The sequence below is a fragment of the Rhododendron vialii genome, chromosome 11a (genome assembly GCF_030253575.1).
Source record: "Rhododendron vialii isolate Sample 1 chromosome 11a, ASM3025357v1".
Classification (NCBI taxonomy): Eukaryota; Viridiplantae; Streptophyta; class Magnoliopsida; order Ericales; family Ericaceae; genus Rhododendron; species Rhododendron vialii.
In genome coordinates this window covers 17,292,361-17,319,578 of record NC_080567.1, presented here as the reverse complement: position 1 = coordinate 17,319,578, position 27,218 = coordinate 17,292,361, and the positions used below count along the sequence as shown (strand labels likewise).

General features: G+C 43.3%; 3 protein-coding genes across 5 annotated transcripts; 1 reads left to right on the top strand and 2 right to left on the bottom strand.

Moving 5' to 3' along the window:
• Positions 1 to 5,298: 5,298 nt before the first annotated feature.
• Positions 5,299 to 7,233, bottom strand: LOC131306937 (uncharacterized). The gene is made up of 2 exons (XM_058333368.1): positions 6,480 to 7,233; positions 5,299 to 6,341 (listed from the first exon to the last, which is right to left on the bottom strand). The coding sequence occupies exons 1-2, from the start codon at positions 7,231 to 7,233 to the stop codon at positions 5,299 to 5,301; spliced, it is 1,797 nt and encodes a 598-aa protein (XP_058189351.1).
• Positions 7,234 to 7,276: 43 nt separating this feature from the next.
• LOC131306936 (uncharacterized) lies at positions 7,277 to 9,228 on the bottom strand. Its single transcript, XM_058333367.1, has 2 exons — positions 7,849 to 9,228; positions 7,277 to 7,468 (listed from the first exon to the last, which is right to left on the bottom strand). Exons 1-2 carry the CDS (start codon positions 9,226 to 9,228, stop codon positions 7,277 to 7,279), a joined length of 1,572 nt encoding a protein of 523 aa, XP_058189350.1.
• A 4,038-nt stretch (positions 9,229 to 13,266) lies between these two features.
• On the top strand, positions 13,267 to 25,034 carry LOC131308563 (conserved oligomeric Golgi complex subunit 6). Of its 3 annotated transcripts, none has more exons than XM_058335506.1 (12): positions 13,272 to 13,390; positions 13,423 to 13,778; positions 13,859 to 13,911; positions 16,414 to 16,561; positions 16,635 to 16,742; positions 19,611 to 19,678; positions 21,063 to 21,186; positions 21,287 to 21,433; positions 21,561 to 21,824; positions 21,910 to 22,194; positions 23,352 to 23,498; positions 24,267 to 25,034. In XM_058335506.1, exons 2-12 carry the CDS (start codon positions 13,563 to 13,565, stop codon positions 24,771 to 24,773), a joined length of 2,067 nt encoding a protein of 688 aa, XP_058191489.1. In that variant the 5' UTR covers positions 13,272 to 13,390; positions 13,423 to 13,562; the 3' UTR covers positions 24,774 to 25,034. The 3 variants fall into 3 exon arrangements, with proteins under 3 accessions (XP_058191488.1, XP_058191489.1, XP_058191490.1); XM_058335507.1 differs by having other exon boundaries at positions 13,315 to 13,390; positions 13,427 to 13,778; XM_058335505.1 differs by having other exon boundaries at positions 13,267 to 13,778.
• Positions 25,035 to 27,218: the final 2,184 nt, after the last annotated feature.

The following is a 27,218-nucleotide window of genomic DNA, read 5'->3' as shown; positions in this document are numbered from 1 at the left end:
TTACAATAGCCCCTCAACTCCTTCTTTTCTTGCTCGAAAATAGAAGGAGGAGTTGAATAAGAATCTGGCTGAACGTAAACATAAATCCGAAGAACGATCGACTGGACGAACCGTTGAAGTTGAACGGACAGAAATGTTTGGAGCGCTTCGATATGTGTGCGCAGCTTTCATTAAATGCTTCTGTAACCGTCGATTTGAATCGATGCCAGGTGTCACGATTTCATTGGGTAGTGGTACGGCACGCTTCACACCTGCCACGTGTCCCTCATCGAGCGGCACATCAGTGTCCCGCCCAAATCCAACGGCCAGGGTTAGAGACCGCTTTGAATTCTACACCCAGTATAAAAGGGGAGAAGGAAGGAGAGAGAAGGTTACTCTCTCTCTGACTCTCGATCGTTTTACTGTTCAAGCACCATTCCAGACTGAAATCGCCAGAAATCTGCATATTTGAAGGTTTTGATCACAGTTTTTTCTTGATTTCTCAGGTATTTCTTGAGCCCCTCCATTTCTTGATGCATTTTGAGTGTTTTTTGAATGTTTTTCCCCCTTTTTGGTCGATTCTTTCCTCTTTGTCTGGACTGAAACAACCGCCTGATACCCAGGTGTTCATGTGTTCTTCCGAGCATACGAACACCTTGAAATCGTGTTCTTCCGAACACGAGGGCATCTTCAAGTGTGGGTTTTTCCAAAGGGACAATTTTCAAGAAGCCTAGCACGCCGTGTTAAGCTTCTTAATCTCTGTTTCTTCATTGGAAATGCGTAGGGCCCCTCATCGCTTTCCTGAGCGGTAGGCAGGAATCCCTTCTTCGGATTTTCTTTCGAAGGGGTATCGTTCGGACGAAAGTCACCGATCAGACTTGACACCCCCGAGTAACATAGATCACCGAACATAGGCACTTAGATTCCTGGCCATGCAAATCGCTAACGGTCTCACCCCCTGCACTTGTTTGTTTCTAGGTACGGAGTCTTCAAAGTCAACCTCTTCGGCTGAATCATATCGGTCGGTGGACTCCGCAGCTTCGAATTTTGGTAGATCTGATCCAGAGCTATCCGAAGCTATCAGAGACTTCGCCAGGAACTACCGAACGGGGTCAAGTGTCAAGGGTCCCGAGGGAGTAGAGGGAATCGACTACCCCGCCAGGGTGACGCCCCTCCGAACAGTGGGGCCGGACCCCGATATTATAGATATAGGCGAGTCGTCGTCCGAAAGGGAGCTTCCCCATGACAAAGTCGAAGAGGAAGAAGAGGCCGAAGAGGCTGACGAAGCCGAGTCGGGACGAGAGACTCCAATTGCTTCGTCAAGCCGAGCGAGTGAGGGAACAGGATTTGTAGGGGAATCCTCGTCGCATCCGCCGAAGGAGAAGAGAAAAATCGTCCCAATGGATTCCGATGTGATTCCTGACCGAACGGGGAAGGACCCCTGCCCTTACTTGGAATGCTTCCAGGACAAGAAGAGCCTGGACACCTTCCGAGCTGTTTATGACATCCCCAACGACGTTGTCATTACACCCGTCCGAGGGAACCGAATAAGTTACAGTGACGAACACGTCACCATCCCCTTGATGGCAATCACAGAAGGGGGCCTTCGGTTCCCGATGCATAGAGTTTTGAGAGAGATACTTCACCGTTTCAATCTCACTCCGTGCCAGCTGAGCGTCAACTCCTACCGCATCATTCACTCGGTAATCACCCTTGCTGAGGTGAAGATGTTCCGACTAAAAGCCTTTCACTTATTTGAAAATTATATGGTGTCTAGAAACGTTCGGTACTCCCGATACTACCTCTACTCCCGGAGGAAGATGCAAAAGATCATTCCCGAGGGCATGTACGACTCGGAGAAGTGGGCCTCCGACTATGTCGAGGTTCGGGGAAATTTCCAGTTCCCCGAACACAAATATGGCCAATTTGAAATAGCCACACGAAGGGGAACGCCGAGTAAGTACACTTGCCCGTTATTTCAGATGTTTATTCCTTCTGTTGCTCTTATTTCTCTTATCAAAAATTTGACTGACGATTCCATGCTTTACTTCGGCAGATACCACTAGGCTTAACAAGGTACTGTTAAGGGCGGCGAGAGATTGCGGTCTTGCCGAATCACTACTCACCATCCCAGCGGAAGAGAGAGACGCCCCAACCATCCTCAAATATAAAGCTACCTACGGCGGTCGGATCCGAAGGAAGGTGACCGAAGAGCTCGAGCAATCTGAGGAAATCCCAGAAGAGCTACAACCGAGCATCGATAAACCTCTCCGAGGGACAATCCGACTACCAACCGAAGAAGAACCTTTCCCTGAAAAAGAAGATATGCCTCCAAGGAATATCAAGGATGTTCTCCAGAAGAGACTGGAAGAAGAAGAGAGAGAGAAGGCCCAACTTCGAAAGGCTGGAGCCTCGGGTGCTTCGGGCTCGGCCCCAAGCAAGAAAACCCCACCTCCCCCACCCTCCAAAAAAAGACCACTGAGCGCCCCTCCTTCCCCGAAGGAACCACCCGCGAGCAAGAAGACAAGGGCGGCCCTGAAGGGAAAGGGCCAGGATGTGGTGCTGCCGAAGAAAGCCTCAGCAGAGGGAGAAGGGAAGGCGCCTGCTTCTGAGCTTGACATCCCATGGGTGCCAAACTTCATCACCCCCGGCAAGAAACAGGTTCTCAAATCTGACAGCCTGAGGGAGGATCCCTCCTTGGCTTTCACTCTCCACTCGGGGCTAGCTTTGCCGAGGGATGTGCAGAGTCCCCCCTCTTTGAAAGCAGCCCTGAGTGAATATTACTACCATGTCGGAAGGGTAAGTAAATTCTTTCATACTTGCAATGATTTTCTGCACATATGCCTTATTTCGTCGGAATGACTTTCATTTTGCTTTGTTTACAGGCCACCCAGTCCATAATGAGTGCCCAACTTCATCTCACCGAGCATGACAAAAAGTCAAAACTGATGAAGCAGTCGGTGGAGTACAACAAGGGCCTTGCCGAGGATTACAAGAAGGGCTTGGAGCAATCCGAGCTCGTGAGGCAAAGCCTCGAGGTCCAGGTTGCTAACCAAAACGACCTCATCAAGGGGTTGCAGGAGTTGGCCGAGCAAACCAGAGCTGAAGGCAAAGATGAGGGGCTGGCTGAGGGGAGAGCCTTAGGGAGAGAAGAAACGAAGAAGGAGATGGAGAAAGAGATGCTGGGGCAGTACGAGAAAGGATATGCCCAGGCCGAAGAAGATGTGGCCGATCAAATCCTTGAAGTGCAGGATGAGATCAAGGAGGGCCAGCACAAAAAGAGCTTTATGGTCGGCTACAATAGGGGTCTTGACGACGCAGGCGTTGAGCCTGACGACGAGAGGAGGTGTCTAGTGGAAGTACCATTGCTCGCCTCTGCCAAAGCTGCGGAAGAAGAGGCAACAGCTAACGCTGCCGACTCGACCACCCTACCCGCCCCTACCGACGCTCCAACCCTGCCAGCCCCTGCCGACGCTCCAACCCTGCCAGCCCCTATCGACGCTGCAGCAGATTAAATTTGTTGTCGTTTTCTCTTCTTCTTTTTTATTTTTTATTTTAGAAAATATGGTTGGCTCCGAACAATGGGAACCCTGCCAACCATTGGATGTAACTAAGACATGTTGGAGAATTTCTTTTTGAATGATAGTCGTCTTTTCGTTCGGTATGGATGTTGTTTCCACACATACAAATATTTGCCAAGTCTTTTTATTCGGTAGGTACATCATAACTCATAAATTTTCAAAGTCTGTTTATTCGGAAGGACTGAATATGTGATTTTGAAGTTACTAAGGGATGAACTCAGGTTTACCCATATAGTAGCCCCCTGCCCTATTGTATGACTGGGGGAATAGAATAAGGCAGTAGGAGGGGTAAACTAAGCCAAACGAGTTATCATGGGTTTCGGGATTGTCATCCGAACAAACAAAGTATCATGGGCTTCGAGCATTTCGCCCGAACAAACAAATTATCATGGGCTTCGAGAGTTTCACCCGAACAAACAAATTATCATGGGCTTCGAGAGTTTCACCCGAACAAACGAATTATCATGGGCTTCGAGAGTTTCACCCGAACAAAGAGAGTTTCACCCGAACAAACGAATTATCATGGGCTTCGAGAGTTTCACCCGAACAAACGAATTATCATGGGCTTCGAGAGTTTCACCCGAACAAACGAATTATCATGGGCTTCGAGAGTTTCACCCGAACAAACGATGTAACCGGAGCTAGATGAAATACCCCATGTATAAAAATAAAGCGGAATAGTGAAGACGAATTTGTATTAAGTACATGATGCTCAAAAAAGCGCATGGGCCAAACAAAAATGTAAATACAAAAGAGGCCAATACTAGCCATGGAATTTCCTAAGCTTTTGGGCATTCCATGGATTAGCGATTGGCGTTCCATCCATCTCAGCAAGCTTGTAGACACCATGCCCGATCTTCTCTACCACTCGGTAAGGGCCTTCATAGGGATCCTTCAACTTGGTCAACTTTGACGCTTCGGTAACCATCCGAAGGACTAAGTCCCCGACGTTGAATGGTCGAGCACGAACATTGCGGTTGTAGCCCCTTGCAACTTCTTGCTGGTACGTGGCGTGCCGAAGGTTAGCATTATCACGTAGTTCTTCGGCTAAATCTAACTCGGCGCCCACAAGAGCATTGTTATCTACAGGGTTAAAATTCTCCGTGCGGGCCGTAGGGATCATAGTAGATAAAGGGAGGACAGCCTCCATACCGTAGGCCATAGCAAACGGACTACGGCCGGTGGACCGCCGAGGTGTTGTTCGATAGGCCCACAAGACGTGTGGAAGCTCTTCCACCCATTTACCGAGCTTCCGGTCCAAACGGCGCTTCAGCCCCCGAGTGATAGTCTTGTTTGATGCTTCGGCTTGGCCATTACCTTGTGGATAGGCCACCGAGGAATTATGGATGGTGATGTGGCGCTTCGCATAAAAAGCTTTGAGAGCAGAGACAACAAATTGGGAGCCATTATCAGAAAGGATGGCGTACGGTACGCCGAACCTTGAGATGATGTGCTTCCAAATAAAGCGCTCCACGTCCCCGGCGGTGGTCTTGATCATGGGGGAAGCTTCTACCCACTTGGTGAACAAATCTGTGGCAGTGAGCATATACTTAAATCCTCCAGGCGCCTTCGGCATTTTGCCAACTATGTCAAAAGCCCAAACCGCGAACGGCCACGGACTGGTGATCATTTTAAGGGGAAATGCAGGCTGGTGGATGAGAGATGCTTGCTTTTGACACCGAACACAGAGCTTCACGTATTCTTCGGATTGCTTGACCATCTTCGGCCACCAATAGCCTTATGTCAGGGCACGCTGTGCAAGGGACCGTCCTCCTGAGTGAGCCCCACAGCTACCCGAATGAAGTTCCTCCAGAACGGTTGGCACAAGATCGTCGTGGACGACACGCAGATCGGGGCCAGTGAAAGTTCGCCGGTAGAGATTGTCGTTCGGTCCCAGGAAAAAGTTGGCAGCTCGGCAACGGATTTTGTACGCTTCGCGCTTGTTCGTCGGTAGGATCTGGTTCTTCAGGTAAACAACCACAGAATCCAGCTGGCTTGGACCGAGGGTGATGGCCATAACCTGTTCACATGGCTTTTCGAAGCTTGGTTTGGGGACCTCGTTGAAGGTGATAGTGCGACTGCCCGAGGTATTGTAGACTGAAGCAAGACCTGCAAGGGCGTGAGCATGGGCCTTATGCTCCCGAGCAATCCATTCCACTTCTACGCGTCCAAATCTTCCGAACAAATCTAAGACGTGGCTCACGTAAGCATTCATACGTTGATCTTTGGCTTGATAATCATCGTTTAAATGCCCCACAATGAGCTGAGAGTCACAAAAGACATGAACCGAATCCGCATCCAGCCGAAGAGCAAGTTGGAGGCCTGCAATTAGAGCTTCATATTCCGCCTCATTGTTCGTCGCCGTGTACCCAATCGAAACCACGCTTTCATGAACAGTCCCGTCGGGTGACACAAGGACGATGCCTGCACTAGCTCCATGAACATTAGAAGCTCCATCGACTGTCAGTCGCCAAGCGTCGCCGGAGAAGAGCTTCCATTGTCGTTTGGGTTTCTTGCGTCCGAGGGAATATCGAGCACGTAGTGGTTCGGCAGGGCAGTTGGACGGCCCTTCCAAAACCTCTGCTTCCTGAATCCGAGCTTCTTCAGCGGCTGTTGCCAAGGCATTGGCCTCGTCTTGTAAGCCGGGAGTGAGTTCGGCAAAGAAGTCGGCCAGGACCTGCCCTCTGATTGCTGTCCGAGGCTCGAATTGGATGTTGAAGTTGGCCAAATCTTGAGAGAACTTCAGGATTCGGCTCGACGTATCCGTCTTCCGAAGAACAGCTTTGAGAGGAAACTCAGTGAGGACCACAATCCTATGGGATTGAAAGTAAGGCAAGAGGCTCGTTTTAGCAGAAACGAGAGCCAATGCCAACTTTTCCATAGGCAGATACCTCGTCTGAGAATCCGTCATCGTTTTACTGGAATAGAAGATCGGTTGATGCTCCATCCCCTCTCTTCGAACAAGAACCGCACTCGTTGCGTGGTCGGAAACAGCAAGGTAAAGATATAGATCTTCATCGGGTAGGGGCTTGACGAGCAAGGGAGCGTGAGACAGGTATTGCTTCAAAGACTTCAAAGCCTGCTCACATTCTTCGGTCCATATGAATCTGTGTCGGCTGGTGGTGATCGCTCGGAAAAATGGACGGCAAAGGTCTCCCGAACGTCGAATGAATCGGTTCAAAGCAGCCACCATCCCTGTAAGTCGTTGCACTTCTTTGATAGTAGTGGGAGCTCGGAGATTTTGTACGGCCAGGATTTGTGCTGGATCAGCCTCGATCCCTCGGTGGCGTACCATGTAACCAAGAAATTTTCCCGAGCTTACGCCAAACGCACATTTTTCGGCATTAAGACGAAGCTTTCGTTGTTTCAAAATAGCAAAGACTTCTCCTAAGTCCCGAAGGTGGTCCTGAGCGAACCTACTTCTGCAAACCAGATCATCGATATAAGCTTCTACTTTTTTGCCGAGCATTCCAGGAAACATCTTTGTGATTGAGCGTTGGAAGGTCGCACCAGCATTCTTCAGGCCGAACGGCACGACCTTGCAGCAGTAAGTGCCCCGAGGAGAAATAAAGGCCGTCTTCTCTTGATCTTCCGGGTCCAAGGCTATTTGGTGATAGCCCCGGTACGCATCCATAAAGCTCAAACGTTCGCATCCTGCTGTTGCATCTACCATTTGCTCGATTCGAGGAAGGGGAAATCGATCCATAGGACAGGCATCATTGAGGTTCGTGTAATCGATGCATACCCTTAATTTCCCATTTTTCTTCGGGACAACCACTGGATTGGCAAGCCAGGTGGGATATAGCACTTCCCGAATGACGCCAGCGTCCAACAGTTGATTCACTTCGGTTATTACAGCTTCGGTATGAGCGGCTGATGAGCGTCGAACTTACTGCACCACCGGCCGCCTATTTGGATCGACATTTAATGAATGCATCGCGAACGATGGGTCTACGCCTGGCATGTCTCGTGGAGTCCAAGCAAAAACTTCTATGTTTCGTATCAAAAAGTCGTACATCTCCTCACGCTGGGTTACGCTTAATGAATTCCCAATCAAAAAATATCTTCCTTAGCCCCCCGGAATGGAAAAACGTATTAGTTCTTCAGCCGACCTTTGTTCGGCCGGCACTCCAATATCTTCAATCAATGGAGTGGGAGTGGCGGCCACACATTGTACTTCCATACAGCTCTGTTTGGTCGTTACAGTGCTGATGTAGCATCTCTTCGATTGGATTTGGTCTCCTCGTAGGCTCTCCTGACGCCCATTCCATCCAATAAATTTGACCACCTGGTGATAGGTGGAGGCGACTGCCTTCATTTCATGCAACCAGGTTCGGCCGAGGATGACGTTGTATGGACTCGGAGAAGCGACCACCACGAATTCAATTTGGAGAACACGTGATCCCGCCCGCACAGGAAGAGTGGCCAGGCCGAGCGGCCAAACCGGGGCTCCAGTGAAGCTTACAAGTGGAGTTGATGCTGTCCAAAGCTGAGCGGGAGATAATCCGAGGCTCAGGAATGTTGAGTAAAACATCATGTCCGCCGAGCTTCCCTGGTCTATCAATACTCGCTGTACGGTTGATTTTTCAATAGCAATAGTAACGACGAGGGCATCTGTATGAGGGAGTTGGACCCCTTTCAAGTCGTCGGATGAAAAAGTAATATCGCTGTTGAAGCTCGGATCCTCCCACTTTCGTTTGCCAGAAGTGCCGATGTTGCAGACGGATTGAGAGAAGACGGCCCTGTCAATTTCTAAATGAAGCTCGGCCACCCTCCCTTCGGAAACCAATCCCTGTATTACACTTACGAGATTGCCGATGAGAGGAGGAGGCGGCGGGAGCGGGTTCCGCCGAACGTCGATCCATTGATTTAGATGCCCAGCCGCTGCCAGTTCCTCTAGATACCTTTTAAAAGGTGGGCATTGCGTAGTATAATGGCCACGTTCCTTATGGTACGTGCACATCCCTGGTCCGCTCCCGACGGTGCCTAAGAGTACAGTTGGCCAAACAAAAAATGGCAATTTGCCAATGATGTTAAGGAGCTTGTAAATTGGTTCAGTGAATACCGTATGCTCAGCAATGTACTCGTCTGGCCGTGGCTCTCGTTTGGTTTGCTGCCAAGGTTGTGGCCGAGGGTGTTGCGGAGGTCGGCCGCCGTTGGTCGGCTTTGTGGTTGGTTGGCTTGAGCCGCCTTGGCCCCCTTGCCCCTGGCGAACGTTTGAAACTTGCTTCTTCGGTCCAGAGGTTTTTGGGGGCTCCGAAGCCTTTGGCGGATTTCGCTCGGCCATTGCTTCTTCATGGACGCAATCTTTTTCGATTATGGCCATGAGCTCTTCCATCGTCTTAGGTGGATTACGTGACAGGTCACGGAACATGGCCGAGGTCGGATCCAAGCCGTTCATAAAAGATTCCGCCGCAACTCCTTGATCACAGTCAGGAATAAGATTGTAGACTTCCCAATATCGCTTGGTATAAAGCCGTAAGGTTTCACTGGCACCTCTCCGCATGTTCACCAGCATAGATAGTGTCTTCAGTTGTATGTTGCTGGTTACAAAGCATTTACTGAATTCCAACTCCAGCTCGTTGAAGCAAGAGATGGATTTGGGTTTCAACTGGTTGTACCACAACATGATCGGCTCGCTGAGAGTGAGTGGGAAGATCTTACACATAAGAGCGTCAGAAAAGTTGTGGAGGCTCATAGTCTGTCGAAAGCGACAAACGAACGCGACTGCGTCCTCCTTTGCCTCGTAACGTTTTAAGCTTCGGCATGACAAACCTGTCCGGGGGCCGCTCCTGTTGAATTGAGTCCACGAAGGGGGAAGCTTTTGCCTTCCCGAGCTTCGAATTATCTTCTTGAACTGGAGTTGGCATGACAATAGGGAGAGGAAGTTTCGCTGGCGGTTCAGGAGTTTTTCTCCGTTCACGTCGATGATGCCGGCCGTGCTCCTCTTTCCCCTTCAGCTGCCGAGTGGCTGAAACCGAAGGCTCGTGCACCGTTACTCTCGATCCCATCAAGCGAGCATGGCGAGTCTGAAAACCTGGGTTGACGGGTTGGTATACGGTTGGTAAGCCCGTGAACTGATCGTACAAAACGATCGTATTATCGTGTTCCGAATGATTTCCTTTGCTGTCCGTTCGGTGGCGACTGCCAGAGTTAACCGAACGCCTTTCTTCATGGCGTTCAGAGTCGTGTCGTGATCGAACCGAATATTCCCTGTTGCTGCTGGTTCGTGCGCGCCGAGGTGGATTATTTAAATCCATGGGCCTTTTCCCACTTCTTGGATTCATCTGTCGCTCGGAACGAAATTGTGCTCGAGCTAATGCACCCCCTTTATTGGTGCCAGCAGTGGAGCCCGTAGCCGAGGATCGTGAGTTCTCGGTACGAATAACGCTTGCCAAACGAGGTCTTGGATCTCCTTTGTCAAGACGTTCAAATACAGTTTGCTGCTTGGATACTACGGGTTCGGCTGTTTGGGCTGGATGAGAAGGTCTGCTTCGTTTGCGATGTTTGTTCGGCTGACTAGGCTCGGCTTGGTGTCCGAGCTCGGGAGTTGTAGTCACCCCTCCGTCCCGTTCCTCCAGCCGTTGTTGTAGCATGGCAATAACCGCCGCCTGACGCTTCTGTTCGGCTAAGGCTAAATCCAACTCGGTTGGCGGAAAAGTTAGCTGCCGGGCCACATGGGGAACCGTCCGAGCCGTGGGACGAGGCTCAAGGCCGATAGACCCATAGCCCTCCAACCCAAGGGTAAAATTTTCTGGACCCGGAGGTGAAATACGTTGAGCCATTTGTTCTGTTGAGACTCGAGGAACAGGCAGCTTGAGCAGAAGATCGTTTCAAGCCCTCAACTGGTGTTAGGAACACGAAGAACTCGAAGAACACCCCAGAACTTTAAGTCAATAATTATTCTATTCCCCAGCAGAGTCGCCAATTGTGGGGGCGTGGTTTCTTTGTGATCCTTCTTGTGTAGCTATCTGCATGTGAAATGGCGCCAATCTCGATGTACCTGCAGAACCGGAGGGGGTTGTTCCTCCGGGAAGAAGCTCCGACGAACTAGTCAGTAGGTGGAGAAGGGGAGAAGAAGTTTAATCAGAAAATATCTTGGAAGAGAGAAGAATGTTGTTGTTTTCCTTTTTCTTGTTCTCCTCCAGGCCCCCTTCTTAGTGGTGTTGCTCTTCTATTTATAGGCAAAGAGGTGGAGTGCTGAACAAGCTGGTCATACTTTCCACGTGTCACGTTCTGCTCGGTTGGCGCCTTGTAGCAGGGCCATTTAATGAACACCACTTTCCTAGTCTTTCAGAGCCACATGGGTTGATGTCAGAAAGGTCACATCATCCAGAGATGTCACTTCGAATATCAGAAAAGACAACTTACTTATCAGTAGATATTTATGGAAGGTTCCACAATCGTCTAAGCTCGGCGGGACCCACTTCCGCCATACGAATTATCCGAGCGTAGGATGTCCATACCGAAGAAAAACCTAGCCGAACAAGCGGATGTTCCCACCCGTGCGATTGATGAGACACCGAGCGAACTCAAGTGTGGTATGTTCGGGTAAAGCTTGTAACGTTCGGTGAAGTATTCGTGGTTCCGAAGATATTTACAGGTGAACTGACATAGCTTAGATGATGGGTCAAACAGCGTGTGAACCCTCATTCTCCCTTTCTGGACCTTGTGACCCCTTCGGATATTTCGGCCCCTTACACAATGAAAACCAATACAATACCAAGCAATCTAAGGAACCAAGATCATAAGAAAGGCATGGACCAACTAATCAACATGCATCAAAAAAGAAAAAGTAGCAATGATGAGCGATATGCCAAAAATCAACAAAGATAAGTCTATAAGTACCGTGATAAAAACACCCAAAAAATCGCATCGGGAAACCCACGAACTAAACTAGCATAAACATCAAAATACTACTAGGCCGTTTGATATAACCAGAACATTACTGAGAAGGGCGACACATCTCAGCCATAATAGTCAGAAGGTGGACTAAGAATATTACAGTATTATGAAAGTTTACTAGCCCCCTCTTTATGTAGATATTTTTTAAAAGAATTTTTGCCCAAAATAGTCAAAAATTGCTCGAGCAATTATTTGTGTTTGTATTTTTCCCCCTAAACAATCTCACACGCAAATGGAAGTGTAATCGGAAAAATTAAACACGCAATAAACAAGGCACAAAGAGAACAACCAATATACGTAGTTCCTCAAACTTTGGTACATGCACGAGAGAGAAAGCAATTTCCACCATCACCAAAGATTTACAAGTAGGTTTCCAAAGAGATTCTAGGATCTCACAAACACCCTAAATGTTCTCACAAACACCCTAAATGTTCAACCAATAACAACAAGATAGAAAGATTTACAAGTAGGTTTCCAAAGATATTCTAGGATCTCACAAACACCCTAAATGTATTCAACCAATAACAACAAGATAGTGGAAAGATCTCACCAATATGATGAACCAAAACCCTTTAATATCAGCTGAAACAGAGAGCTAAAAACATGAACAAATCGGCCCCGAAAACTCACGTAGCAGTTGCCGAGATTTGTAGAACAAGACTGTACTTGGAGCTTTCCTTCCTCCACCGAACACACACATGCACACTCTGTTTCTCTTTTTTTCCCTTCTCTCTCACCACTTCTTCGGCTGCTTCTTGCCAGGAGACAAAAACCCTTGTTAGCTTTTTAAGTGAAGCTGTTACTCTCACGTGCCTAATGGTGTGTAGACCAACTTCAGGTCCGGTGGACCAAACATTTAAAACCAAAGACAAAAAAAAAAAAAAAACATCTTTGTTAAAAAAAATGTGTTAGTAATTGTAATTGTACTTATTTCACTTTTTATGCTTTTGATAAATGAAAATTTTCTTCCGCCCTTAAAAAATAACACTAATTGTACTTTTTTTATTTAATTTCTTCTTTTTTTTTTAAATAACCTTGGGGAAAGAAAAGAAAATGAGAGAAAAATAAGAGGAAAATGGAAGGAAAATTATACTGTGCACTATACTAAAACCTTTTAGATTCTCTCCTCTTTATCTCCAAACCAAACAAAACTATACATGAGAGAATTTTTTTTTAATTTTTCTTTTCGGCTCCATTTGTTTCAATGTAAAATGTTTTATAATGTAAATGTTTTCATGTAAAATATTTTTTTTAGAAAACGAACTTTAAATTTTTATGTTCCGATATTTGGTTGGCAAATGAATTTTTTAAAAAAAAAAAAACAATGACAAATTGTAGGTTCTGAAATATTTTAATCAAGTAAGCATTTTCTCTCTCTTCTCCTCCTCTTTCATTATGGATCTAATATGATTTGGGAAAAGAAGGGAAAGAAATATGCCGTTTTGGAAAATGTTAGACCATTGAAAGTGAAATGCAAAAATGACTTGCGACCAAAACTAGAGAAATATTTTCACACCGATGGTGTAAAATATCTTACCTAGAAATATTTTTCCCATTCTTTTTCTAGCCAAACAACAGAAATGTGTAAAACATTTTACTCAAAAATATTTTACATCCAAACAAACGGAGCCCCTCCTCTCTTCCACAAGTTTTATACATAAAAGCCCATCTTTGAAGGTTTTTTGGGCAATGGAGAGCAGTCCTGGTTGGAACTTAATTGATCCAAAACTGGATTGGGTCATAAGAACCCAATTGGGCCATCTCAGACAGGCCCACACAGACCCGCTCGCCGGTTTCTTTTGCATACTTGCAGTTGCAGCAGAACAAGAGAGGAGAGAGAGAGAGAGAGAGAGAGAGAGAGGCAGAAGAAGTAGAGGCAGAGATCTAGAATTCAGCTGATTTCAGTGCATTCTCTCTGCGTGTGTGTACAGTAGGAGAGAGAGAGAGAGAGAGAGAGAGAGAGAGAGAGAGAGAGAGAGAGAGATCAGAATCAGATCGAAGAAGAAGAGGCAGAAATCGAGAATTCAGCTGCTTTTCATTGCATTCTCTCTGCGTGTGTATATATATAGTATACGTGCATATACGGGGGGTATAATAATGGGGACAGCACTAGCGCCAGGTTTGTCCCGGAAGCTGAAGAAGGTGCTGGAGACGAGGACGGACACGCCTGATCTGCTGGCGTCGCTCAACACTCTATCCTCGTTCTACACCGACAACAACCCCCACGCCCGACGAAACCTCCGATCGACCATCGAGAAGCGATCCCTCTCCATCAACCACGAGTTCCTCCTCGCCTCCAACGCCGCCCAACAGGTTTCACCCGAATTCTCTCTCTAAAACTCTCCATCTCACTCTAGGAAATGATTTTGATTCGTGTGGTGTTTTGGTTGTAGGCTCTGGATCGGGTTGAGGAGGAGGTCAATGCGCTGGCCGATTGCTGTGACAAGTAGGATCATGATCTCTCTCTCATTCTTTTTTTTTCTTTTTTCTTTTTTTTTTGTGGCTTCATTTCTCTTGAATTGTGTTGATATTTATTGTCTCGACTTTTATGTTTTCTTGTGCAATGCCGTATTGTGTGTTTAGTTCATTTTGGATGGTTTGGTTGCCGTACTATCTAAATACCGCAATGTTATACAGAATGATCACTAATGGTCTTAAAAACGCTATGTGCTGCTCGGGCGGAAAAGGGGCGCCTTGACGCCGACTAGTTGGCTGCCTACTCTAGGCGTTGGACCACCACCTCGTGCCTTGGCGGGTAATGCCTAATTTAGGCACTGGACCACTGCCTAGTAACTTGGCGGGGACTAGTTGGTCTAGGCAGCTGTCTTTTAGAACACTGACACTTTCTTTGGTACTTCACTCAAAAATATTCTCTTCAAAAAAATTTACTTTTTCATCATCCGTGTTTTTTCGTCTTTAGTGATTTTTTATCAAAACTTTTACTTAGTTTTTAGTTTTTGGATGTATATAGCATACCTCTATTCAAGAAGTAAAAGAGTTTGTTAAAATGTTAAAAAAAAAAAAATGACTACAGACGAAAAAATACGCAAACCTATAGAACTTTTTTATCTTAAAAATTTATCTCAAAGATGACAACCAAACAAAGTGTGAGCGTTTCCGCTAGCCAATAAGTTATGGACAGCTTCTTGTTGTTGAAAAATGTCAAGTTGTTTCCACTAACCTGTAAGTTGTAGATGATATATGGGTGGGTGAATGGGGAAAATATAGTGAAAAAATAGAGGGAAAAATGAAGAATAAGAAGTTGTGGGTTAGTGTGAACAACATGGCAAAATAAAATAACTTGTAGTCCAAAATCTTTAGTTGAAATGCCCCCTGATGACCACTATGAAACTGGATGATACAAGTGCTCTTTTCCTTCACTTATGTTAGGAATACAACTAGGTCATGGCTACTAGAACCTTTAACGTGTTCTTGGATTTTGGTCTTGGGAGAAGCAGAATCATTAGGATTTGTCTGGGTATAGTAGAATTTCGGAGAATTTGAAGTATGTTGATCCATTTTTGAACTATCAGGATCAGAGGTCGGGAAATGTTGTTCTATGTAACATGTACATCTCGCCGAACGTCACATACCAGGAGTGCAATTTTGTTCACCCTCCTTAACATAGGGTGAACATTACCCTCCTTCCTATTGGTTGGAATGCTGTGGATCCCACCACAAAGTGATGTCATGCTTACTATGCAATACACTTTTTGGTAAGCATGACATCATTTTGTGGTGGGATCCATACCATTTCAACCAATAGAAAGAGGATAATGTTCACCCTCTTAAGTGGAGGGTGAACAAAACTCAACTCACATACCAGGGTTGTACATTGACTCTCAAACTAGAAGTGTATAAGAAGCACAAACACGTTTACCAGCCTCAAGTATCTGTCTCTGACGCGTGTCCAACACAGATGTGGCACGAGTCTCTTTGGACACATGTCAAACATTCCTAAATGCATATCCACTTTTTTTATTATATCTTTGTTACTCAGATACGTTGGGACACTCTTGGGGCAGGTTAAGGGCATTACGAGGTGAAAATGTAATTTTTAATACTTGGTTCAGAGTCAAACTTTCCATAGATATTTAGTTCATGAATACTTATAGGGTGACCTTTTTTCTTCATAGTAGTACTACTATTGATGGGTTTATCTTAATTGATAAAAATGATGTTTTTGATCTTTATATATTTACGAGGTACCTGTATAATGCAAAATATATACTTTATGCGACGTGTCAGTATCGTTTCATGTCTATGTCCATGCTTCTTAGCGTTAGGGTATTGAAAAACAAGGTCAGTATTGATGTATGCTTGCAGGGTACTCAGGTGATATTGATGAATCAGGGTGATTTTTTACAAGTTTGCAGGAAGTTGAGGTGGTTATAGTTCCATTAGCATCAAACTTTCTCTTTCCCTCTTACTCTGCATTTTCCCTTTAGTTTCTTTGGCCTTTTCTTCTGTTAACCATTCTAGTTGATTTTACCTCTGTAATGACTTACTTGCCTTGCAAAAGGGTTGTGGTTCAATTGTACATTCCCTGATTCTTATTGGATGGGACTTGGGAGAAGGGGATGTTGGGAGGAGTCACATTTAATCCGGTTTGTAATAACTTGATTAAATGTGACTCACTTGCCTTGCGAAGGGTTTTTGGTTCAATTGTACATTCCCTGATTCTTATTGGATGAGACTGGGAGAAGGGGATGTTGGGTGGTTCAATTGTACCTCTGTAATGACTTACTTGCCTTGCAAAGGGTTTGTGGTTCAATTGTACATTCCCTAATTCTTATTGGATGGGACTTGGGAGGAGGGGATGTTGGGTGGAGTAACATTATAGCATATCTTTCTTTTGAGCTCTTGCCACTACCTTGAAATTCTGTATAAAGGCACTTGTTTTATATTTTAGGTAGCAATTTGAAATCATTCAAGTTTGTAACTGCAGGATTGCAAAGGCTTTGAACAGTTGTAATGCTACAACGGGAGATATAATCAGTACAACAGAGAGGCTAAAACAGGAACTTGAAATTACTACACAAAGACAGGAGATTGTCTCTTGCTTCCTTCGTGATTATCAGCTTTCTAATGAAGAGGTATGGATATGATTCTTTAACAATATAGGTGCTTACTGCATGTATAAATGCTAATGGAATATTCTCTGTATAGATAAATGCTCTAAGGGAGGAAGACCTGAATGAAAATTTCTTTAAGGCTCTTTCTCATGTCCAAGAAATTCATGCCAACTGCAAAGTATTGCTCCGGACCCATCATCAGGTAATCTCGTGTTGTCATCCCAACAGCATTTTTTTTCTTTTTAATTTAAGCTTGTGAGGGGTGTTGTTTAATGATTTCTCATCTTGTTTCTGCTTCCTGCCTTTTGCTTTATTTTTTTTTTATTCATCTGATTTTGGTTGATGAAATACATGTGCTGAGATCTTCACTTGGCTATCTCACTTGTAGTAATCATAGTATGCATACTTGTTTTTTGAATCAATAATGCTATAAGGACCGACCACACATACCGACCATGTACCGCTCTGAGCTGGACTATGGGGGGCCCACTTCCACACACTCTGACACTCTCTCCTCTCTTTACAGATTTGGGCCGAAAGTATTGGCGGGTAAAATTTTGAGGAAAATTCAAATTCAATTTTTTGGGTTTGATTATAGACCCACGAATTGGTTTTGCTCCCAAAAGTCTCTCCCATCTCAGAAATGTTTCTCCTCATTCCCAGAAACACCTCTCTCTCTCTCTCTCTCTCTCTCTCTCTCTCTCTCTCTCTCTCTCTCTCTTCTTCAACGCCACTGTCGACCACCCCCACCACGTTCAACGCCCTCTCCCCCGCGTCAACGAAGCCGGTCCGATCGTAAGTTCGTAACCATCACCGCCGTCCACCGTCCCACCGTCACCGCCGGTATCTCGCCGTTCCACTGTTGCGCTTCTCTCCCATCGTGGCCTATCTCTCGCCTTCCCACTGTCATTGCCCGTCTCTTTCTGTCGCTACCTACCTCCCACCGGCCCTCCGTCGCTGTTTTATGGTTTAGAATTTTAAGAAAGTTATGAATTCATTTTCTTCATGTAAATGTGTAGGGGCATTCCTGTACACCAAACGAATAATATATTGTCCACACATAACCGTGATAAAGATGTGGTGTTCCTTTTTTTCTTATTTTAATGAAGAGAGATGTGGTTTTTCTTATTTGATGAAAATATTATCCTGACACACCTTAGAGATATGGTGAATGGATTATGGCTAAATAACTTGCAAATACGCACTGCCTTTGGATGCAAAGTCAATATTGAAAGAAATAGAGAACCCTCTTTAGTTGGGATAAGAAAACAGGGCTCATTTGCCAATACAAACCACCACCACGATGTTAAAAATTATTCGGAACAAAAACACTACCAACTACCAAGCATTAAGAATTTGAACGGAATGCAAAAAAACAGAGCACTTACTCCAGAGAAGATAGATGTTTTGAAGACAGCATGGCATTAGCTGCTGACCATAATCCACATAAGTAAGAACACAGCCAATTCATGATGAGTCCATAGGCATATAGCATTGAACAATACAACATGAATCTATTTAGCAAATCTCTTTTTCTTTTCTGTTTTTTATTATCACTTGTTTGTTCTTGGGATAAGACTAATCCAATACCATGGGGGTGATGAAATATAAAAATTACAAAAGAATCAGAAACAGCCTGCAAGTGGAACAATAACCTTGATCAATGGTTTCAATTTTTGTGCATCAATTCAAAATTCACCTCACACCAAAAAATGGGTTTCGCCCCATCACCAAGTAAAAGTACTACATTTGTGATTTTATATTATCTACAAAAAGTACTTCATAAATCTTAGGCTTCTTCTGCACTTCTATCTGGACATGCACAAGGCCACCATTCAGAAACTTGACCAAGATTCGAGCTTTGGACAAGCGATGCTTGATTCAAATCCAGTGTGCCTTCCCGACTTTGAATCTTAGATCTGTGATAGAGACCAGCGGTGACGGTGGGATGGCGGCAATGGTTACACCGGACCGGTGTCGGTGACATGGGGGAGAGGGCGTTGAGCGTGGTGGGGGTGGGCAACAGTGGCGTTGAAGAAGATGAGAGAGAGAGAGAGAGAGAGAGAGAGTGGTTTCTGGGAATGAGGAGAGAGAAACATTTCTGAGATGGGAGAGAAACTTTTTGGAAGCAAAACCAATTCGTGGGTCTTCTGATCCTAAAAACCCAAAAAAATTGAATTTAAATTTTCTTCAAAATTTTACCCGCCAGTACTTTTAGCCCAAATCTGTAAAGAGAGGAGAGAGTGTCAGAGTATGTGTAGGAGTGGGCCCCCATGGTCCAGCTCAGAGCGGTACATCGTCGGTATATGTGGTCGGTCCTTATAGCATTATTGTTTTTGAATAAGATTGGATGACAAGTATAGTTTGTCTCACGTACCATCTTCTCATGCAGGTCAGTTACTAGCATGTATTTGACACACTTGAGAAGATCAATATATCATTATTTGAGGCTAGTTCTCTTCTTGTTTTTGCTTGAAGAGCCAACAGCATACGTATCACCATTATATAGTTTTTGTAATAAGCTCATTAAGAACCTTAATGTCCCTCATTCACAACTTCACTTCCACTTTTCCACTCGAAGCATATGAAGCTTCATTGTGATCTACTGGAGAGTTTATAGCTTTAGATTTATATGTTCTATTTTTGGGGAACCCTGAATCGATGACTGTCTTGGTATGGGGAGAGGGAGGGAGAGAGAGAAGGGGGAGGGTAGGAGAGAGAGACAGACACAGGGAGACCCTTACCAAACTTTCGAAATTATCATCTTTTCGTAAATTAGTTTTAAGACTAATTGCACTTCTTGTCATGGTACATGAGGCCTGAGAGAAGAGAACCTTTCCTTTTCCAGCTGATTATTAGAATGAAGCTATCGTTGTATTCTAGTTGCACCCCTTTTCTGCAAGCAGTCTTCGTTCACCATTGATTTCAGCCGTAGCTGAGTTCATCGGTTAGAAAGCCTTTTACCGTTGGTTGATGATCTTCGACTTTTGTTGGGTGGAGATCTTTCTTTCTTTGTTGTTCCCTCTTAGCTGGAAATATTACATGGAATTCACCTGAGGGGCCTTCTCAGCGTGCAGGTTTGGAACTCATGGACATGATGGCTGTGTACCAAGAAGGAGCCTATGAGCGCCTGTGCAGGTGAGCTTCTATTGATGAATGGAATCTTAAAATAGTTGCTATCCATTTGCACTGGTATCCATTGCATGGCTTGCTACTGTGTTGTTCTGAAAAATACCATTGACCTGTAGATTATTTGGAGAAGGTTTTTGAAACTAAACACATTGAAACCCTAACCTAAATAAGCATAAATTAATGACTAAAGTAAGGCTAAAATCTATCTTGTGCAAGTTTCCCATCTGCCCAACTCCACGTGGGTTGGTTTAAAACCAACCAGTTTTCAAAATTTGCATCTTTTAACTTTTCTTGTCTAGCTGCCACTCGGGCTCTGTTTTGTTGGTGAACTGTAAAAAGGAACCTGCTTATTTATCAATGCAATTAGTTGGGACTTATTTGGGTTCAAATGTTTTGGAAGTCTACTCCATACCATGTCAACAAGCTAACATCTTAGAAGCTTGAATTGATAGAGAGTGTAACTTGAGTGTTTATAGTCGTATATCGGTACAAAGACACTTTCGCTTCTTCCTTTCTCGTTCTTTCTTTTCATGCATGTAGTGTCTATATGTTTGCTTTGATATACAATTGATGAGTTGTCCATAGATAAGGCATCTATGCAATGTCACCTGCTTTAGAAACCAAACACAACGAAAGGCCTCAAATTACAGAAGGCACCTACATACGAAGAGAACCCACAAAATCTTAGAAAAGGTACAAGACTAGGGGCCACCGCACCGAAGACCCAAGAAAGTAGGATGATAAGAAAAATGAGAAGTCGTAGTAAGTACAATCTTATGAGAGGGTAACTTGCCTAGCCAAGTGCTGATTCAACTGAACCTATTTTATTCTTTTAGAGAGAGAGAGAGAGAGAGAGAGAGAGAGAGAGAGAAACTTTAACCTACAGCATAAAAGGAAAGCTCTCTTCTTTTTTGTATTTCTGTTACCTTGAATTTTTTAAGTCAATTGTATTTTGGTGATTTATAATGACAAGTGTATTTCTGTGTCAAGCTGAATAGTAGAGAGAGAGAGAGAGAGGGAGAGGGAGAGGGAGAGAAACTTTAACCTACAGCATAAAAGGAAAGCTCTCTTCTTTTTTGTATTTCTGTTACCTTGAGAGAGAGAGAGAGAGAGAGAGAGAGAGAGAGAGAGAGAGAGAAACTTTAACCTACAGCATAAAAGGAAAGCTCTCTTCTTTTTTGTATTTCTGTTACCTTGAATTTTTTAAGTCAATTGTATTTTGGTGATTTTATAATGACAAGTGTATTTCTGTATCAAGCTGAATAGTTGTTCACTTCTTCTTTACTCCCTTTTTTCTGGATACACCCATTTAAGTTTGGCAAATTGGTTCAATTTCGTTATGTGGTTTGCACGAATTACCTTTTATCTAATCTCTTCTGTCTTCATCTAGGTGGGTTCAGGCAGAATGTAGGAGACTCGGTGACACTGATAACCCAGAAGTCAATGAACTTTTGAAAATGGCAGTTCGCTGCCTCAAGGAAAGGCCTGTCCTTTTCAAGTATTGCGCAGAAGAGGTAGTTCTATTATGGAAGCTGTAAATGTTGAGTACCTCAGTTGTACACATAACCTATGGTGTTACCTAACACTCTATGCTCATCCATTTTTACCATGAAGGTTGCAAATATGAGGCATAACGCTTTATTTAGAAGGTTTATAAGTGCTCTTACTCGTGGAGGACCTGGAGGACTGCCTAGACCCATTGAAGTGCATGCTCATGATCCGTTACGTTATGTTGGTGACATGCTTGGGTGGCTACATCAGGTGTGAACCCTGTCCTCTATTTGTCCCCCTCATTTCTATCTTCAATGTTTTGAAAGGTGGAATTGTTTTAGTTATTTAAAATTTCTTGTTACATTTTAGCAAAATGTGTTTTTTGCTTTACTTGCAGGCCTTGGCATCTGAAAGAGAACTTGTCCTTGTGTTGTTAGATCCGGATGCTGTGGTTGATACTGGCCCGACTGCACGCCGATTCTCCAAAACCTTAGAGACCGAATCAGGAAAGACAGAAACTGACTTGATGTTTGTTCTAGACAGGATCTTTGAAGGAGTTTGCCGACCATTTAAAGTTAGAGTTGAACAAGTTTTGCAGTCACAGCCCAGTATCATGATATCATACAAACTCACCTACACCCTGGAGTTTTATAGTTATACTGTAAGTTGAAAGATAATTCACTGATGGAATGAATTACTTGTCTTGTAAGCATTTGTTTTCTTGTTTAACTCTTTGTTTTGTACAGATATCAGATTTGTTGGGGAGAGAAACAGCCCTTTGTAACACCCTTTGGGCACTGAAGGATGCAGCTCAGAAAACATTCTTCGACATTCTGAAGACTCGAGGAGAGAAGCTTTTACGATATCCTCCACTTGTTTCGGTTGATCTTTCTCCTCCACCAGCAGTGAGGGAAGGAGTGTCGGTGTTGCTTGAAATCATTCAGAATCATGACAGCATGATGGTTCCTGCATCAGGAAAGAAGCCTGTCTTTGATCCGGTGATAGCTGCCTTACTTGATCCTATTATTCAGGTATTTTATTCCACACTTTTTGTTGATCTTTTCCCTTCACTTCATGAACCTACTCCTAGTAGTCCAATGCTACAAGGTTCAAACGTGGGCTGTATCAGAAGTGTTTTTAGCTTATTACTACTAGATTGTATATACTTGATAAAAGGAAATTCACATCCACCGTAATAATGTTTCACATACCGTGTTATTGGCTGGAAGTTGAGAAATTGTTTGATTGCTGTAAGGAAGCCCAACTTATTGCAAAATGCCTGAGGTTATTATTTCCACCAACAGCAGTAAAACATTTTTTACACTAGTTACTTAATGGAATCGCTGCCCAATCCATTCTTTGTGTTTTCTGTGTCTCAAGTCTCAGACTCTCAATTAATATAGAAGGATGTTTGATAGGTTTGCAATTAGAGACCTAGCTCTCTGATGAATGGTGGAAGGGAAACGTTTTCTGGCTTTTAAGCTTTGCATGCTGGGACCTGGTATACATTGTCCCAGATTTCTTTTGGAGCAGTTTTTAAAAACAACACACGTGGGCACCCGATATTGTCACATTACAATCGTGGATTACAAACACCCCTTTTAGAATTAGGATTAGGATAGTCTTTGCATCATGACCTGACAACCCTTTCAAATGGATTTTTTCAGAGTCCACTTGAGTAATCATGTCTTTGACATATCGTAGCACAGGTACAGTGTCCAATGGGATATTGAGAAATCCGGTCATGGTTTCTTTATAGACTTTGAGATAAGGTCATGTTTCAAAGCTGTTGGTTGGAGTAGTCACACTATTTTTGGCGCATTAGCTTGAGTTTAAGGCTTAAGCCATAATAACATACTCCGCCCCAAAAAGGATGTCAATTTTTGATGGTCGTGCCATTTTTCATTTTTATTATCTTTCAATCTATTATGTTTTATATGAGTTTGAAAACTTTGTATAATAGAACTAATTAAAAACTATCAAACAAAATCCATATTGCATATTTTTGGAGATCTATATTGAAAGATATAAGGAATTGAAATTTGCACGAATATCAAAAATTGACATCCATTTTGGGACGGGGGGAGTAACTACTAACAAAGTCTACTAGGCACATGTGCTTTCTTTGTTCAGCTGAATATGGGCTGTGATCGTATGTGCTATCATTACACGTTTCTTATTGTTCCAGATGTGTGAACAAGCAGCAGAGGCACACAAGTCCAAAGGAGCCATTCAGTTGTCTAGAAGAAGTAGAACAAGTTCTGACCCAGGCCAATTGACTAAATCCTCTGTTGATGCAATTTTGTCGAACAACGGCTCGGCAGCTACATCTCAGGTTTGCTCTTGTTTGTGCCTTCATTCTTTCTTTATCTCCCGTCTAGGCTTTTGGTTTCTTACTGCTTTTGTTGGAACTTATTTTACTTTGGGCTGTCTGCTGCTTTGGGAGGTGTCAGATTTAAGATTTCTTATGTGTTTACTGTAAAACAAGTTGATTGCTGGTCTAGCTAGCATGTGATGCATATTGCATATTGCAAATTACATATGGTTCTATGACTGAACCCGTCCTAACAAATTAATTTACTTTTGAACCCCAAGTTATCTTTGTTTTTTTCATTAAGAAAATTCGTCGGTTCCCCGAGTTGGTAAACTTTGTCTCTTATCCCTTTTTATATGATGCTAAAGTTCTGCAATATTCCAAGCCCCTCACGGGTAATCCAACTCCCACTTTCTCTCTTTCCCTCCCTTTCTTAGCTAGTTTAGAATTAATGCTTTCTTTTTAGCTTGTTTCCCTCAACGTGATATTTGGAGTCTCGTCGTGATCTTTGTTGGATGAAATGTTGGTGTAGTTGCTTGATTTTTTGTTGTGATTAATTCGTATGTTCGATTATAACTGCAATAGCAATCTTTGATTCATGTCTTGATGTGCATTTCTGTGTTATCCAAAGACAATGTGATCCATGTATTGCAAAAATGACTAGACAAAACAAAGTGACGTATTGCAACAATGAAACAAGAAGTAATGTTGAATATTGATCCTACGCGCATTTTTGTTCATTGCTTTGTAGTCTTTATAACCTGATGTATTGTGGGTCCCTCCCTGCAGACTAATGAAACACCCTCCAAGATTTTCCTCATCAACTGCTTGTGTGCCATCCAACAACCCCTACTCCGACATGAAGTTGCATCCGAGTATGTGAAAAAACTCGGAACAATGATTGATAACCAGATGAACGGTCTTGTGGACAAAGAAGTCGACGCCATTCTTAGAAGATGTGATTTGTTGAACAAGATGCCGCGCTTCCTCAACTCATTGAACGGTCAGGAGAAAATCCCATTGGCAGAGAGAGAGGAAACGTCTCCATCCGCCCTTTCAGAGTGTTTGAAGGCTTTCTTTGGCCTTATTTTAGGAAGCGAAAGTTCTCTGCCGGAGTTTGAGCAGATTCAGGTACCACAGTTGCGGTCCGAAACTTGTACCCAAGTGGCTAAATCTTTGGCTGAAGCTTATGAACTTATTTACAAGGCGATCATGGATCCGGAGAATCAGTACCCGGATCCCAAGTCCTTGGCTAGGCATCCTCCCGATCAGATAAGGACCATTTTAGGAATTTAAGATGCTATTGTCGACAAATTTTTCCTTATTACTCAGGATTTAAAACATAGATTCTACAGAGAGACAAAAAAAAAAAAAGGTTCTATCTGTTCTCTCTTGACTCATTGTAATATTTTTGTTGTACCCTGCCAAGAAAATTTTCTTTTTCACGTTTTGTTGTTTATAGTTCTTGGAACAGATTTTCCCATTTGCTATTGTTCTTTGGGGACTGGTTTGGTGGGCTTGCTTATGCAATTGAAGAACATGTCAATGATGCCGAGACATCTCTCTCTCTCTCTCTCTCTCTCTCTCTCTCTCTCTCTCTCATGTATATGTACTAGCACATGCCCGTGCCTGAAGGCACGGCTGAAAGAATGCGGCATGGGAATTGGCTTTTAGTGTCGTTACTCTTCAGCAAAATCGTGCCTATGGACACACACCCTTATAACTTGACCCCAACACAAATCGATTTTTAATTAGTGGGGACCGCTTCGACTAATCTAAAATTCAACAGCTCCATCGAGAGTCAGTCACACTCACACTTGAAGTGAAATTAACTACAAGCAATGTCATCTTAGCTTAAACGTAATGTGATTGCACATTCAACAAATCGTATACAATAGCAATTACAAAACCAGACACAACACCAGTGAGAGACCCATCTTCGTCCTCTAACCTATTAAAACACAATCAACCGTAATAAATTTCAAACCCCAATTTATCATGACTTACATTCGAATCCTCCTTTAGATTCTCACCCGTTTTAAGCCACTTCAACCCATTCGTATCTCTTTCCACTTCTTACCATAATCAAATCCTCTATTCTCATCTCCCTCTAGTAATAGCAGGAGGACCTCACATCTTACAATATTTCTGCATGAAAACTGAAACCCATTGCATGTGATCCTTATGCACCTGCCCACCTCCATAGCTCTCTCATGCAGTTTCTCCCATCTACAACACCAACCCCTGCTTCATAACCTAATAAAAAGAAATTAACAAAACTAAGAATATTATCAAAATAAATATTTTATTTGTCCTACCGCATATTAATTTGACGCAACATCAAAAAAGCAACAAAGACACAATCTTCAATTAGAATTGGAATTCCCATAAGAAACTGGAATAGAGATCATGTTGGTAATGAATCTAATGAGACAAAAAAATTATGTTTACCATAGTATTAGTTTCAAGCAATGAGTTTCACTCCATCCACAACTCGTCACTTCATAGATTAAGCTAAGCCAAGCAAATTTGAGCCAGTATGTACATAAATGCCTATGAAAAGGTGTTTTGGCACTTTTGGCGTACTATGGCGTGGCAATGGAAAACACAGCTGGCAAAGCATTTTGGTCATTATATTCCAACTAAATGTATAAAATATGAAGGCAAGCAAATTCAAAACAAAAAGGTTCTAAACGGTATCATACCACCAAAAGCTAATCCTTATTAGACCACCAAAACCTCAGCCATATGATTTCTCTTACACCAAAAAAAACCATTTGTAAAATAAATTCATGTATGATATTAAAACTTCGAAGTCATGACTGAATGTAAATGTAATATAATAAGGAACATCTCTACCTAATTAACTTACCGTAATACAATGGAGTCTTCGGTCAAACTACAAAATTAATGCTGAAAGCCATGTAAGGAAATATAGAATCTCAAGACCAAAACAATTCAGTCTTAATGTACACTCCAATCACTTTGTATTTAAAAGAGTTCCAAAATCCTAAGCAAGATGTGGGCACAAAACAAAATTAAATTTCGAATTAATACGAACTATGATTTCAAACTGAGTCGTCTCAATACCTACATTAGGAAGCATTTCTCTGACAAATCCTCTAAAGTTAGTTGCCAAATCTGTTTATTTCACCAAAGCCATGATCAATAAAATATCCCTCCTACTGCAGTACACTAATTAATTCATGGCCTTTCATATGGCACCCATTATAGAGGGCCTTGCTATGAAAAAACATAATGTTTAATTAGTTGGCGACAAAACGAAACTATATCAATAAAATGCAGTGCACTATAATAGTGATTACATAACATAAACATAAAAATATCTCACATACCTTGTTTAAAGATAAGTTTTCGGTATATACATCTGGATTGGGTTTCACTGGTAATGGTTGTTGAAGACAAATGCTAATGAAAAAATTGGAGTTACAATTGGAGATCTCTTGGAGTTGCAATAGGCAGTTCCTAAACGTGGTTTGAAGGGGATAAAACCCTACGGAGGATTTGTGGATGCTTTTCCGAAGGCCAACTCTTCATTTTCAAAAAAGAGAGAGAGGGGGGAGGGGGGGCGTGGGTTTTGGGGGTGGGGAACCAGCAGGTTTTTTAAAAATACTAAGGAGTACATTTTACAAAACCAGTGAAACCAAAGATGTCTTATTTCTAAGTTCATTTAGTATATAACTTATATTCAACAATGTCCACCCCACAACTTACCAAACG

Excerpts from the sequence above, each read along its gene's own strand:
- LOC131308563 (XM_058335505.1), top strand. The coding sequence starts at position 13,563 with ATGGGGACAGCACTAGCGCCAGGTTTGTCCCGGAAGCTGAAGAAGGTG. Across the intron at positions 21,187-21,286 it reads TCAAGTATTGCGCAGAAGAG|GTTGCAAATATGAGGCATAA; the intron begins GTAGTTCTATTA and ends TTTACCATGAAG. Across the intron at positions 22,195-23,351 it reads TACTTGATCCTATTATTCAG|ATGTGTGAACAAGCAGCAGA; the intron begins GTATTTTATTCC and ends TTATTGTTCCAG.
- LOC131306936 (XM_058333367.1), bottom strand. The coding sequence starts at position 9,228 with ATGTGTAAGATCTTCCCACTCACTCTCAGCGAGCCGATCATGTTGTGG. Across the intron at positions 7,469-7,848 it reads TCGCCTCCACCTATCACCAG|GCGGCCGGTGGTGCAGTAAG; the intron begins GTGGTCAAATTT and ends CGATCCAAATAG.
- LOC131306937 (XM_058333368.1), bottom strand. The coding sequence starts at position 7,233 with ATGGTAGATGCAACAGCAGGATGCGAACGTTTGAGCTTTATGGATGCG. Across the intron at positions 6,342-6,479 it reads TCAACCGATCTTCTATTCCA|CTGTTCTTCGGAAGACGGAT; the intron begins GTAAAACGATGA and ends TTCCTCTCAAAG.